This window comes from Triticum urartu, chromosome 5 (assembly GCF_003073215.2).
Source record: "Triticum urartu cultivar G1812 chromosome 5, Tu2.1, whole genome shotgun sequence".
NCBI classification, from domain to species: domain Eukaryota; kingdom Viridiplantae; phylum Streptophyta; class Magnoliopsida; order Poales; family Poaceae; genus Triticum; species Triticum urartu.
The window spans coordinates 51,973,002-51,988,259 of NC_053026.1; the positions used below are offsets into that span (position 1 = coordinate 51,973,002).

Below are 15,258 nucleotides of genomic sequence, written 5' to 3' on the forward strand. Positions count from 1 at the left end.
TGTGTTAGTGCCGTCAGTTTTCCAATTTGAATAGTTTAAATTTGAATTCTTTGAAATTTGTGTGAATCACTAGTTTGTGATTAACTTTACTATAAAAATAAAATACTTACTATTTTTTAGTGATTCTTTTTTATTTTAGGTAATAAAAATAATAAACTTTCTGTTAGTGCCATTAGTTTTCCAATTTGAATTCTTTGAAATTTGTGTGAATCACTAGTTTGTGATTACCTTTACTATAAAAATAAAATACTTACTGTTTTTCAGTGATTCTTTTTGATTTAGGTAATAAAAATAATAAACTTTCTGTTAGTGACATTAGTTTTCCAATTTGAATAGTTTAAATTTGAATTCTTTGAAATTTGTGTGAATCACTAGTTTGTGATTAACTTTACTATAAAAATATATTTTGGAGTGATTCTTTTTCCTACTATTCAATATTACTGTGTTTTATCATTATATTCAAAAACAGTTTTTGTTATTTTAGTTTCTAACAAAAATATTTTTATGATAATTCTTTTTGCTATTAAAGTTTCTAACAAAAAAGTTATTTATGAAAATTATTTTTGCTTATAATGTTTTGAACAGAAAATACTTTAAAAAATTTAGTTGCATAAATTTTATATAATTTTAGTTTCAATAATACTAGAGGTTTATGAAAGCTTTTTAGTTGATTCCTTTTGCTATTAGAGTTTTATTAAAATTTTCTAGTTCACTGTTTTTTATTAGAGTTTCCTTAAAATTTTCTAGTTCATTCTTTTAGTTTATTATTTTTTTCTATCAGAGTTTCATAAAAGTTTTCTAGTTCATTATTTTTGCTATTAGTTCATTATTTTTGCATTAAATGACCCTGAAATTGAAAAGCACTACAAATGAACTCTGAAAAGGTTTAAAGTTGGCATGATATCATCATTTCACCCACATAGCATGTGCTAAAAAGTAGAGATGGTTACGGCAAAAACTAGATGCACTTCGTGTATAAAATGGACAATCTCTTTCGAAGTATCAGGGTTTCAGACGAAAACTCATCTATTACAAAGGGATTTCATTTTTTTGAACTTATTTAAACTCCATACTTTTTGTGTGTTCAAAATGCACCATTCAAAGCCACATCATCAATTTTCAACCATTTCTGACTTCATTTGTTATTTTTCATGCAACCATTTTGCTTGTTTGCCTCAGCCACTTCGAGAAACATAATTATGTGTGTCTGTCACCGTACATCCATTGCCGGTTCATCTGCTTGCATTATATATAATTATGTGTGTCAAAAACCATTACAGATTCACATGGATAGATAAGTGACCATATTAATAGAAGTTCATCATCACATTAAAACCAAAGTACATACATAGTTCAAATTGAACAACATATAGCTCTCCAGAGCATCTACTTAAACCATACATTGAAACTATGTAAAACCTTTCAATGCAACAACAAATGCGATCATAATCACAACCAAGGTAACAATTGATCCAACGACATAATGATACCAAGCCTCGGTATGAATGGCATATTTTCTAATCTTTCTCACCTTCAACCGCATTGCATCCATCTTGATCTTGTGATCACCAACGACATCCGCAACATGCAACTCCAATATCATCTTCTCCTCCTCAATTTTTTTTATTTTTTCCTTCAAGTAATTGTTTTCTTCTTCAACTAAATTTAATCTCTCGACAATAGGGTCGGTTGGAATTTTCGGTTCAACTACCTCCTACATAAATAAAATCTATGTCACATTGGTCGGCATAATTGTCATAAACAATAAATGAACCAAATAGTTATAAAAAGATAATATATACCACATCCGAATCATAGCCAGGACGAGGGCCGACGGGGGCGGATACCAAAACCATCACACTATGTAATAACAAGCAATAATAAAAATAAGAAAATTAGACAAGTATCTATCTAAAGTAAGAATATATTTTTTCAGAAAGAAGATAAGAACAAGAGGCTCATCACGGTGGTGCCAGCGACGAGATCGGCACAGGCGATCGACGGCGGTGAAGATGGGGACGGGACGTGACGGACCGCTAAACCTATGCAAATCTCGGGGAAAATGGAGCTTGGAGGTCGAGCATCGAGAGGAGAAAGCTTAACTAGTGTGCCTCGGGCATTTCATCGAACACCTCATGTGCATAGGAGGTGAGCTAGAGCACCCAAATGCCCTCCCCTCGCCGGCCAGAAAAAACAGAGCACTGTGGAGTGCTCTGCTGAGGCGATGGGGTACATATAGGCAGCTCATTTGTCCCGGGTTGTGGCTGGAACCGGGACTAAAGCTCCACCTTCTGTCCCGGTTCGAGCCACAAACCGGGACCAATGTATGTGGGCCAGGAGCGAGGCCCATTGGTCCTGGTTCGTGCCTAGAACCGGGACAAATGGGTCCAGACGAAACGGGACCAATGCCCACGAGGCCTCGGTCGGCCCCTGGGCTCACGAACCGGGACGTATGCCCCCATGGGTCCCGATTCGTGACTGAACCGGGACTAATGGGTTGGCCACGCCCGAACCAAATCCCTGTTTTCTACTAGTGATATACGAATATCCATTTCCGAGCCTGGGCTCATCTGCTCCTGCTCAAGAAAAAAATCATAAAAAATTTTAAAAATCCAAATTGTTTTTGCATGCTAGATAATTTAGTGCATGAGGTGCGCTTCAAATTTCAGATCATTTGGACATATGAGTGGCTCTCAGCAAAAAAAGAAAATTTGGATCCTACTTGACATTCTATCATGTGCATGTATAGGTTTGAGCCCGATGATGAGTGTAACACGGAGGAGGTCATCCACAAGCAAGCGCCTATACCATCCACGAGAGAAGCTTGGAAGCGAAGAAGGAACCGTCAACAAAAAGACGAGGTTCCAGCAAGCACCGAAGGGAGTCCACGAGAAGGCTACATAATGTGAGGCCTCTGGATACCCCGAGCCCACGGGACCCTGGACCCCATGCGGACAGGACCCGTGCGCACGGGCTAAGTCGCCAACTCTCTGGATACCCCATGCGCACGGGCTCCACTTACCCCGTGCACACGGGGCTGCCTGTGCAACTGTTGGGCTTTGCCCATGTATTTCTATTTCGCCCCTCCTTACCCCATTGTGAACATCAGACCACCTAGGGTTTTCCCCTATATCATAAACCCAACTCTATGAACGCACGCACGCACACGCTACTTAAAAATGAGGTAGGCCTACAATGGTCTATACCTCGTGGAGGGGCCTATGTCCACTACTTAAACATGTAAAAGCATCAACCAAAGCCCAAGAGATTCTGGTCAATCGAATGACATCGCGGCATAAATCCTCTCAGACAGACACGTATGAGCAGCACTCGGGTGGATCATCACTCGGGTAGGAGAAGTGCAACAGCCAAAGGCGTCCATTACTTTCTATAGTGGACATGAATAATGACTATCATAATTCCCTTGTAACGTAGGAGATGAAGGGGGTGATGCACTCTTTATAATCCGCCCTCCACCACTTAGATAGGGGTGGTCCTCTCGCTCTCACTCTCTCATTCTTAGTCAGACACCTTATTAATCTCAAAAGTATACACGGAGAAACACTCCTCATGAGTACATGACGTAGGGCTTTTACCTCCACCATGAGGGGTCTGAACCTGCATATTTCCTCGTGTGTACCCATTTGCGTCTCGCTAGATCAAGCTCCATTCTCCCCCTCCCATTCTACTGTCAGAATTAGAACCACGACATGAGGCAGGGGTAGCTGAGGCGGAGCGGGTGGCGGCGCGAGGGTCTCCTCCCATGAAATTTCAGAGGGGGGGGGGCAGGCAGATTATACGGGAAGGGTCATCTTCCCAGAAACATGAAGGAACTTTGGAAAGATATATGGAGTCCAGTAAAAACCGAGTTTACAGGAGTTGTTGAAGGGCTATTTTTGGCTCAAGTCCCCCTTAAACGGTATTTTTTCAGTGAGCTATTAAAGATGATCAAAATGGATCGATACTCTAAGATCTATTGTATCTCTAGCTTCGCGGCCGTGGCCCACTATCTCTTTTTAGGGGATCCGTGGCCCACGCTATCTAAGGTAGCTACTTTGCTTGCAGGCTAGCTCTTGCCTTACTTCAATTTTTTCGCTAGCTTCTCGCTGTTGTTGGCTAAGAAAACTAGCTCTCGGTTTTTGGTAGATTTGAAAAAAAAATCAGGAATTAAAAAAATGTTCACAATTTTAAAAAAAAATTATGAATTCAAAAATGTTCATGAAGTCAAACAATATATTTCAAAAAGTTCATGAATTCAAATAAAAGTTAACCATATGCTATTTTCGCTTGCCACTACTACCTTGCCAAAATAAGATTTTATTGTTTTTTAAGAAAAAAACAACTCCCCTTTTTGGGTTTATTTCGCTCGCACTGGTCTTCAACATGTGTTCTGCCCGCTTAGCATGGATGCACTACTGCGTTATCTTCCCTTGTTTATCAGAATATATTTTAGGTTTCTTGATTTCTTTATTTATTTCATCGAATCATGATCAATGTCAAAGGGAACAGGGCGATGAGGTGAGTGTTTGGAGGGAGGGGCGGGTGATCTTGTATTCTTGCTGGAATTGATTATGTTGGTCATGTCATGGATTGGATGCGTCAACAGCACAGCTGCTCTGCAGGCAGAGGACACAAGGGGATGCGTCTATAACTTGGTTGGGATTCAGAGGCTACTTGCACGTGACACCAAATGGGTTGCGGTGATCACTCCGGTAAATGATATTCAGAAAGGAAGCTTGTACATAGGTGGTTGCGGCTACAATTTCTGTTTTTACCATTTATTTCTTAATATAACACATGGACTATACAAGTCATTGCCTTATCAACTTATGCAAACTTCAGTTTTACCTCCCAGGAAACCACACATTTATGGTCATTTACTTACAAAAGGCAAAAATTTCAACTCGTGCACTTGGCATTGGAATCTAGTGCGGGAGCCATAGGTGCCATGGGCCACACAAACAATTCCCAAAATAAAAATAGTAGTTTATCTAAATATTACATGTTTAATTTAGTCTTGCCTAATATCTCAACAAACATGATATCATCATTTTCATATTTTAATGTATTTTTAAAAATGAATTTAATGTTATGGTCCCCACAAATGATTTGCAAAAAATAATACTACTTAATATAAATGAATATGTTGCATTTAGCTTAGCCCAATCTGAACAAATAGCTTATATTTTCTATGTTTTTTTCTGGTGATGTTTAAAATGTGAATTTGATAGGTCTTAATTTTTCAACTTGATAACATTATCGATGACAAAAGAGATGATATGTTCAAAGAAACTACAAAAAACATGCTGAGCTATTTAGTTATGTTGTTGAAACAAAACAAAAGTTATTCTATCTTTACAAGTAGATGCACTTCTTGCCAAACTAGTGCTGTTCTTGATTTTGCTGGTGAACATTGCAAGGGTGTTCTTCCGAGCATAATGAAGAACATATATGTTCAAAATTGTATGAATGGTGGTTGTTTAAATATTTGTTCAGATTGGGTTTAATGGCACATCTGAACTAGCTTGCCTTTAATAATACATTTGAACTAGCTTGAGTTTAATAATACATTTGAACTATTTTTAAGTTTAAAATGCGTTTGTGATACTTTAACTTGTGTGAAGCAGTCGATTTAGTACTCTAATCCAAAAAAGCATGTATATCTCTCTAAGCTCCATGGAGACAACTTTTTTTCGAAAAGGAAGCTCCATGAAGACAACTAAACTGTGTATTTCTAAAAGGTGGTTTTCCCTTGGCGTTGCACTTTTATTTGATCTATATACACAGGACATGTCTCCCCTTGGGTTAATTTAATTTAATTAATCTTCTTTTCCTTCAAAGAAAGTACCCTGTTTTATCGCATGTTTCCTTCCTCTAGCTCCAAACTCCTCACATTTGTTCATCAGGTGAGGTGTTTTGGCACAAAGCAAACAGCAAACTGCCCACGTCAAGAAAATACAAGGAGGCTTACTTTAGTAGTACATAATCCTTCTACTTGGAAGAAATCATGAAATCTTCTCTTGTAAGATCTCACCACCATCATATAAAGTTTCTTGTGCCATCTTAGCTAGCTGCAAACTCTCCTCCTTTGCTTCTTCTTCCTTCTTGACCCCGCAGATGAAGCCAGTGGAGTAAACTAAGTAGAAACAGAGCAGACCAAAGGAGACACTGCACTGACAATGTCACAGCACTAGAAGCAGCATAGCTGAGCTAAGCTAAGCCAGCCGAAGTGAGTTTTTAAAGAAAACGTTTCCTTTGTGTGTGTGTGTGGGGGCGGGGGGGGGGGGGGGGGGGGGGGGGGGGGGGGGTAGATTCTAGTGGCGGCAAGAGTGGCAATTCTGGTCATGGTGGCACTCGTTGCCATGACAAATTTTTGCAAGTACTTGAAACTTTTTGTCAATGTTTGTAAAAAAAAGATTTTAAAATGCTTTTAAAAGTAGCATTTTCAGAGTTTCGCTTTTGTTTTTTTGTTTTTTTGCCATGCCTTTTAGGAATGTGATTTCATGACGAATTTTTACAAGCACTTGAAACTTTTGCCAATGTTTGTCACAAAAAAATCAGATTTTTTTGAATTTGTTTTGATTTGATAAAAAATTACTGTTCAACCAAGCTTATTTGAGCTCGGCCTCGGAAACTCTACGTCCTACATTTACAAAGAATAGTCAACATTGATTTATAGATAACAACGTCTTTTTCAATCCTGCCATGATTGATTGCTAGCTCAAAATAAACATTTCACTACGTTGCAAAAGTGCATACATCTATCTATACTACTCTCGAAAAAGAAGGTTCCTTCATATATTTTTTTTACTTTTTTTACTTAACTAGCAAAAGGGCCCGTGCGTTGCAACGGCAAAAAAACTATAATCTTCAATGGCCATGACCACATTTTGCTGCATCACCAAGATACATTATCACTCTCAGTTTTATGAAATGATGAACATTTTTTCTAAACTCGTGAACATTTTTTAAATTTTTAGACAATTTTACAAATTTTTGTACTTTTTCTAAAATAAAGAACATTTTTTGAATTCTTGAAGATTTTATGCTATTTGCAAAATAATAATAATTTGTGAACATGTTTTAAAACAATTTTCTTTAATCGACGAACATTTCTATAATCGAAGAACATTTTTAGGAAATTTGTGAAATATTTTTTGAAATTCATGGACATTTTTTTGATTTAACGAACATTTTTTGAAATTCATGATCACTTTTGAATCAGTGAACATTTTATGAATGAATAAATTGTTTTTGAAGTCATGAACGTTTTTTGTTCAATTTCATTAACATTTTCTAATACACGAACTTTTTAAGCAAACATTTTTTTTACCAAATCACAAACATTTTTTAATCTACAAACAATTTATGATTTATTAAAAGATTATTGCTAAATTCTCGTTTTCTAAAATTTCCAGATTTTTTTTGCTGTCCCAAATTATTAAAAGTAGAAAAATTGAAAACAAAAAAATAAAATAAATAAATAAAAACAAACTTTAAAAAACAGGCCGCCTGGACATAGGCGGCCCATACAGGCGTCTTCTTCCAGCGCACAGAGCGCAGTATACGTGGTCCTTACTGCATGGGCCGGCATAGGCAGGGGATTCCCTTGTGTAAAACCTTCTTTTATCACTTATGCTCCATCTGTTTCTAAATATAAGTCTTTTTGGAGATTGCAATATAGACTACGTATGAAGTAAAATAATTTAATCTACACTTTAAAATACGTATATATACATCCGTATGTAGTTTGTGGTGGAATCTCTAAAAGGACTTATTATATATAGGAACGGGGGAGTAGGTTGTATTGGTGGGTAATATTTTGTAACTTTTGGGACAATTTCTGTGAGATATCGCCAGACATGTTAGGAGGGCACCGTGGTCGAACGTTACGCGGGCGAACGTGGTAGAGGCCAAGTGGCCCAAGACAGACGATTGGTAGAATAGCCTAGCTCAATATGAGGAAACACCATGGACATACGAAATGGGAGGACCAATAATATTATACCTCCATTTATATATTAAAAATAGTATATATGCCTGTGTGTTAGAACGATAGAAAGAATTGACATAAATTTAGTGAGGATTGTATGTGCAAACATCATGTTCAATGTGCTATAAATTTGGCGCAAATTCAATAAAGATTATAAGAGCAAGGAAAACATAACGAAAGAAAAAAATGACATGAATTTAGCGAGGATTAAAAAATGCCACATCATTTTTACTCATAAGCATGGCAACCTACCATTGATTCCCTTGCACCTGCTGTTAATTAGTTTTTCTTTCTCTTTCTTTTCTTATATCATGATAATTACTGTCTATTTCCTTCCTCTCTCTTTCTCCTTCCTTCTTTATTTCTCATGTAATTATTTTTTTCCTTTTTTGCTAGGCCTACTAATTACTCCTGTGATTAATATGGCGCCCAGATAATTACCATTAATTTTCTTCCTTCTTTGTCATGCAATTATTTTCTTTCCTTTTTTGCTAGGCCTGCTAATTACTCCTGCGATTAATATGGCGTCCAGATAATTACCATCAATTTTCTTCCTTTTTTATTTCTTATTCAATACATATTACCTTTCTTGCCGGCTCTACATAATTACCATCTTCCTTCTTTATTTCTCATGCAAAGAATGTCTATTTCCTTTCTTTATTTCTTTGCTTAATTTCCAAAGCAGCTTCTCGATGCCTGACAACCTAAAAAACGTATATAAACTGGTAAAAATTAATGTTAAATAGCAAGGTGGGACTATTTGATAAGTAAAAATATATGAAAAAAACTTCCAGCCTGGTCCCTTGTCCGTCCAGTGGGCCGTAGCACTCGCACATGCCCATCAAGACCGTGCCCATTTATCTCGGCCCGAGTACACCTGTCTCTATTCTTAAGGTTCCAGGCGCCCTAATTAGCAAGCTTAGGAGCCTAGCCTAAGTCGTCTACTGGGAGACCAGGGATCAAATCCCAACGCTGTCACCATTTTTTTCTCTAATTTCTTTTAATTCAAACACACGTACATACAGCCAGATATAGAAAACGACGGTGAACCAGCCTACGACGGACACAATTCAGCATGCAGGCCCAGCCGAGGCCCAGTTTAGCGAATCAGCCGAGGCCAAGTACGGGAAAACAAAAACCAGACGCATCTAAACAGATATAACGAAAGTTTAGTACCACCTCGAATATGTTTTAAATTCAAAATGAAAGCATAAAATCACGGAAAGAAGCGTATTATGACGGTGAACCCACGGAGTTAATCCGTGCTTTATTATTAGGGATAGATTACTAGTACAAGTATACTAAGCTAATTAGCTTATTTGGCCACGGCGCCTTGAGATATGGAGTAGCTAATTAAGCTAGCCGTTGTTGTTTGGAGTAGCGGATCCCAAGAAGACGCCCCACTTGGGCTCGCCGATCTGCGCGCCGCCGGCCGGCTGGTCCACCGTCGTCGTCCTGTCGAGCCCTGCGCTGGCGACGGCGGGGACCCTGGGCTCCGCCGGCACCGACGACGGCTGGGCCGGCACCCTCGGCCTGACACGGAACGGGTTGAACAGCGAGGCCCACACGCTGAGCTGCTCCTGTCGGGTCACGCCGACGTACGGCGGCACGAGCGCCGGCATCCCCGGCCCGGCGAGCGCGGGCGGCGCGCCGGCCATCCACGGCATGGACGCGCCCACGGTCGCCGCAGGGAACTGGAACACCCCCGGGAACCGCAGGCCGCCGGTCAGCGCGGTCGGCAGCGGCAGGGGCAGCCACTTCCCGGCGCCGAGGGCCTCGTCCCCGCGCTCCCACGTGGCAGAACCATCCGGCGACGCCGCCGACACGTCCATCGCCATATCCGCAGCCGCCGCCGCCGGTGCCACGCCGGCAAATTGGTCCCCATCCAGCGGCCGCGCCGCGGCCATGCCGTGGGCGAAGACGAGGCAGAGCGTCGCGGCGGCGACGAAGGCGCGGTGGCGGTCGACCATCGTGGAGGTCGGTGGTACGTCACGTCACGCCACGTCGAACTCTTCGCCGGTGGTACGCCTTTTCCGTGGTGCTTCATTGCCGGGCTCTTCCAGGCCGTATATGTAGAGCTCATGGTGAGGTTTAGGTTATGGTTTGTAGTTGTACGCTGCACACGTATACATGCATGCAGTGTTTGTTGGGGAGCTGACCAGTGCTTGAAGGTGTTAGCAATGGCGATGGAGGGAGAGAGGGGTTAGCTGATGGTTCGGTTGGGCCATGCCATGTTCGTGATTGTGAGTATTTATTTTGTTCTCTTTTTAAAACACCAGAATTGAAGTTTAATCATGATACATGATACATGGTGACATGGTATAAACCTCATCTACAACAAACAACTGCAAAAGCACTGTTCTATGCTCTATAGCACTCCCTCTGTCACTACATACAAGACGTTTTTTGCAGTGACGGCGGAGGCCCGTTGGCACAGGGACGGTCTCATTTTGGCGAGTGACGTTGGATGCAACAATCATTTGGTCGAAACTGAATGCATGTAGGTCATTAATGTGATGCAGAATGTCAGAAACTCGCTAAGACCAGTTGCGGCAATCTACAAGGAATGCACATTCTTGTGTCCAGTGGCGGAGGACGAAAAAAATTTCTAGGTGTGGCGACACACCGCGGGGACGTATCTGGTGCACGAGGGCAATTGGTGCTGCCGGTGCACCGGACCCCGTTGCACATTCAAAACTGTTTTAAAAATTTGGAAAAAAATTCGTGTATTGATACAACATCAAAGTATCTTGTCACAAAATTCAAATCAAAATTTGAAATATTGCCCGAGATACAAAAATGAAAATTTTGACATTAATGTGCTAATGGGCCAAAACTAAAGCCTAACTTGTGTTATGTACTATTGACTGTCAAATGTGTCATTTTTTAATCTCGGGCAATGCCTCGAATTTTGATTTAAATTTTTATGACGACATACATTGATGTTGTTCTAATGCACTAATTTATTCCGGATTTTTTCCCTATATTTTTGAATGTGCAATGGAGGACCGGTGCACCGGTAGCACCAATTACCTCAGTGCACCAAATACATCCTCGAAAACATGAAGGTTTCGCTAGGGTTGTTGCGTGCGCCGAAGTGCATCTTGGGTCGCTGGGCTGGCTTCGTGCGGGGTGGGGCGATCGGTTCAGTATCGGTGGTTCAAGGCCTCATGGGCATGTGTCTGCGTGGCCCATTCCAGTAAACAGTGACTTTCCTAGTGATACGACAAGTCAACGAGGCAACGAGTATAGCCAGCCAGCCGATAGCATGTTATGCGTAGGTATACATTTTCTTTTGCACCGCATCAAGGTATGGCGGCTGCCACCCCTCGCCCACCGGGGTCCTCCGCCAGTGCTTGTGTCACAATGTTAATCCAGTTAGTTTTTATCGCTGTCCTAGGGAAGGCAATATGGTGATTGATGTGTTGGCTAGTAAATCGGAGGACTCGCAAGCTAATGTTTGGCGGTCAGAATCGTGATTTACTATTTGATGTGTTATCAAACGATGTATCCTTGTTTTTTATGAAATATAAACAACAACGATGGCAATACCTCAAAGATAAAAATAAGCACTCACCTACAACGCTCCGAGGTGGGCCGACCCACTGATTTAGTTCTAGTGGTTCTCTATTCTTGGGTTTTTTGGTGGCCTACGATATTTTTTTGCCATTTGTTTCTCTATAGCACTGGTTTTATCCTCTTTTTTTGTTTCTCATTTTCTTTGTTACACATTAATTTTTCTATTTCTTATTTCCATATATTTTATTTAATTTTCTTTATTTTTATTTATTTTTCTTGATTTCTGTTTTCCTTCTCGTTTTTTACTTCTATTTTTAATTTTTAATTTATTTTTTTACTTATGTTTATTTTCACTTACTTAAAAAGTATGTTTTTTGTAACACGAAGAGTGATTCTTTTTAATAAACTGTGTTATCATTTTTTTTCGTTTTCCTGAACTATTTTTACGTGTCATGAACAATTTCTGAATGGTACAAATAATTTTTTATAGGTCATAAACAGTTTCGAAAAAAAATGTGAACATTTTTTTACATTTCATGGTTTTTAAATGTGTAAATATTTTTTTTGAAAATGGTACAAACATTTTGAAATTTGTCCTGGGTAATTTAATAAAAACACGTGAACACTTTTTCTAAGTAGCGCGTGCAATTTTCCAAATACACATTAGACAGTTTGAAGATGTCGTGAACATTTTATCCAAAAACAAAAGCCACGTGTATCAATAAATTGGCTTATCGTGTATTTCAAAAGTGTTCATCATGTATTTTCTAGATATGTGAATATCTGTAGAAGATACGTTAACACCTCTTAAATTTTGAAGTAACATTATATATATACATACAAACTGTCACTCATACCAACTCGCTAATAGCAAGGTATAGTGGGAGCTCCAATCTATCGTAATTGCGATAGACTGTCCAGCATTCGCATAGGGTTTTTTTAGACACGGCATTTGCATAGGTGGATAGTGTGCTCACGTGTGCTGGCCCATGTGGCGCAGTGCGCTGTGCAAGCACTCCTACTGTTTTTTTCTCCCTTTTTCTTGTTATGGGATTCCGGAAAACACAATATTATTTATTTATTAAAAAATTAAGAATTCTCCTGAAAAAAGGGCATTGTTTTATAATTTATTTATTTTTTCATAAAATACATGAACATTTTTTTAAGAGATGCGAGAAGATATAACGCACCCCACAACATGGTACATTTATATCTCACTTTCAGCAAGTCACAGGTAGTGCTCGCCCAGGTCGGTTAAGCATGAGCCGGCCCACTACAGTACACTAGTTTTGATTATTTGTTTTCTCTTTTCTAATGTTGTTAGATTCCTGCGTGGACCTAGAGGGTGTTTGGCTTCTTTTTCTCGGCTTTTGCACTTCGTCTTATATGGGATAGATAGGAGGGTTTTTTTGGCTTATAGGCCAAACTTCAAAACCAAGAAAAATCCCAATCAAACACCTTGCCAGTTATGGTGTGAGCACTTATGCAGCACACCTATATGGTGCAAATCCTCAAAAAGAATAAAAGAACTATAAAACATGAAAACAACCAATAGGCGTGTAGGCTAGAGAATCATGGCAATGCATACATGTACCTATGTATGGTGTTTGAAGCCGATGACAAATTTTAGTTTTCGAGGATAAATTTTGAGAACATCGAATGAATAGTTTTGAAATACAAAAAAATTTAATAAACAATGAAAAATTCTTAAAATATGCCATGAATAGTTTTAAAATCTACGATGAACCTTTTATAAAAACAAAATGAATATATTTTTATACACAATGAAAAAAATATTTTAAAAATATACTATGAACATTTTTTGAAAACACGGTGATCATTTTTAAGCATGATAAACATTGTCTTTATATACAATGAATAAAATTTCTAAAATACACAATGAATCTTTTTTAAATACACAATGAAACTATTTTAAAACACGCTGACCATTTGTAAATATGTTCAAATCATTTTAAAAAAATAGTTCGAATTTTTAGAAATTTTATGTTATTAAAAAAGGAAAAAAAATAGAAATAAGCAAAAGAAAACATGAAAAAAAAATAAGAGAACGGAAAAAATCAGAAAAAAAGGAAAAGTAGAAAGAATAAATACAAACCGGATTAACAACCAGATTAGAAAACTATACACAAAACTCCGGAAAAATCGCTTCAAATTACTCCTGTGTTGGTAAACTACTGGGCCTGTCCAGTTGCATCGCTCGGTAGGCGATAAATGGACTCCCCTTTTCTCCGCTTCGTTACTGGGCCCAGCCCATCCAGCCCGCTAGGGATAATTTCCCCCACCCCTCCTCGCCTCCTCTCTCGATTGAGTCGCCGCCTTCCCTGGTTCCACCACCCTCTCGATGCAAGCAGTCGCCATCCATCATATCCTACAGCGAAGCGGCGAGGAGTACTCAGCTCTCCACGCCGCCTCCCCAGTTCATCGACGAGCTCTATCCATGGCTGACTCTGCCACACAACATGCACCGGCCGCCGCCGCGGTGAACCCCCACAAGCGCAAGAACAAGGGGAAGGGCAACCCCAAAAACAAGAAAAGGAAGCTAAAGGGCTCCGACGACGCCACCGGCCGCCGCCGCAAGCCGTGCGCCAAGTTCCTCAAGCTGCTCGAGAGGTGCGCCCGCGACTACAACTCCGACGACGATCCAAGTCCGACCACGAATTTCATAGCCACCGCCACAGAAGCAGCGTGGTGCTGCTCTCGACGGTAACGACGTCCAAGAAGGCTCCTCATTAGGGGAGGAGGCCTCTAGCTCCGGCGGGGAATCCGACGGATAAAAGGCGGTCATGATGTTCCAGGAAGGCTGCAGGGCTTTCCAGGCCGCCTTCACCAAGATCATGGACAAGAAGCTTGCCGACAACCCATTGGTTGGCTACTCCCCCTAATTCTCACGTTTTTACATTTTTGTCATGATGAGGCATAACATAAAGGGGGCACTAACATGTTTGCTTCTTGTTACTAGGGTCCAATTCTGTCAGCGGACAAGAAATTGGTCGTTGCCAAGTTGGCTGGGGAGGCATAGGCCTTGCAATCTCTGTATTTGTTGTGGGGATCAATGTAAGGGCTTTGAATTAACATATGTATGTGTGAAATAAAACCATTCCATAGATGTCTATTGTCTTGTACGCGATCTTCATCCCTGCATGTACCCAGGATCATCGAGATCGAGCCACGGTAAGGCTAGGATCAAGGAGAACATGAAGTGTTATATAGAACACATGTGCTAAGGTTCAGTAGGTAACATGGATCCAATCCTTGGGGATTCATGAGCTGTAGTCATTAAACACCCAAAGCTCTTGTCTGATTTCATTATCTTAATTATCGAGGCAACCCTGTGGCACAAATAGGGCCTGCAGTAGGACAACTGATTCTTGATGCGGGACTCATGCTAGTCAAGATGTTATTTGGATACATCTTGAACTTCGGTTCGTAACAAGCAGATCTTGATGGTGACTTCCAACGCACAAATTAAGATCATATCTGGTCCCAACACAAATACATGGTTGTAAGCATTAATACCTCATACTCGTACCTTTTTTTATTATAGTGTTTGAATCATCATTTGATTGATTGATCCGATCAAAAGGTGGAATTGATCCTTTAACATAAGCTTGGTAGAGGCCACCTTTTCAAGGGAATCTTCCTTTCATGGGTTCGATAACCCAGGGTCACCTCTAGGAAAATAGGTGCGGGGTACTAAAAGGAGGTATAAGCGACGCTATTTTGCG

The 15,258-nt window shown here is 40.0% G+C and overlaps 1 protein-coding gene across 1 annotated transcript; it reads right to left on the minus strand.

The window, feature by feature from the left end:
* Nucleotides 1–9,334: 9,334 nt before the first annotated feature.
* On the minus strand, nucleotides 9,335–9,981 carry LOC125506763 (the record flags this gene model as incomplete). Its single annotated transcript, XM_048671483.1, has 1 exon — nucleotides 9,335–9,981. A coding segment is annotated over one exon (630 nt), but the record flags the coding sequence as incomplete, so codon positions are not given.
* Between the last annotated feature and the right edge of the window lie 5,277 nt (nucleotides 9,982–15,258).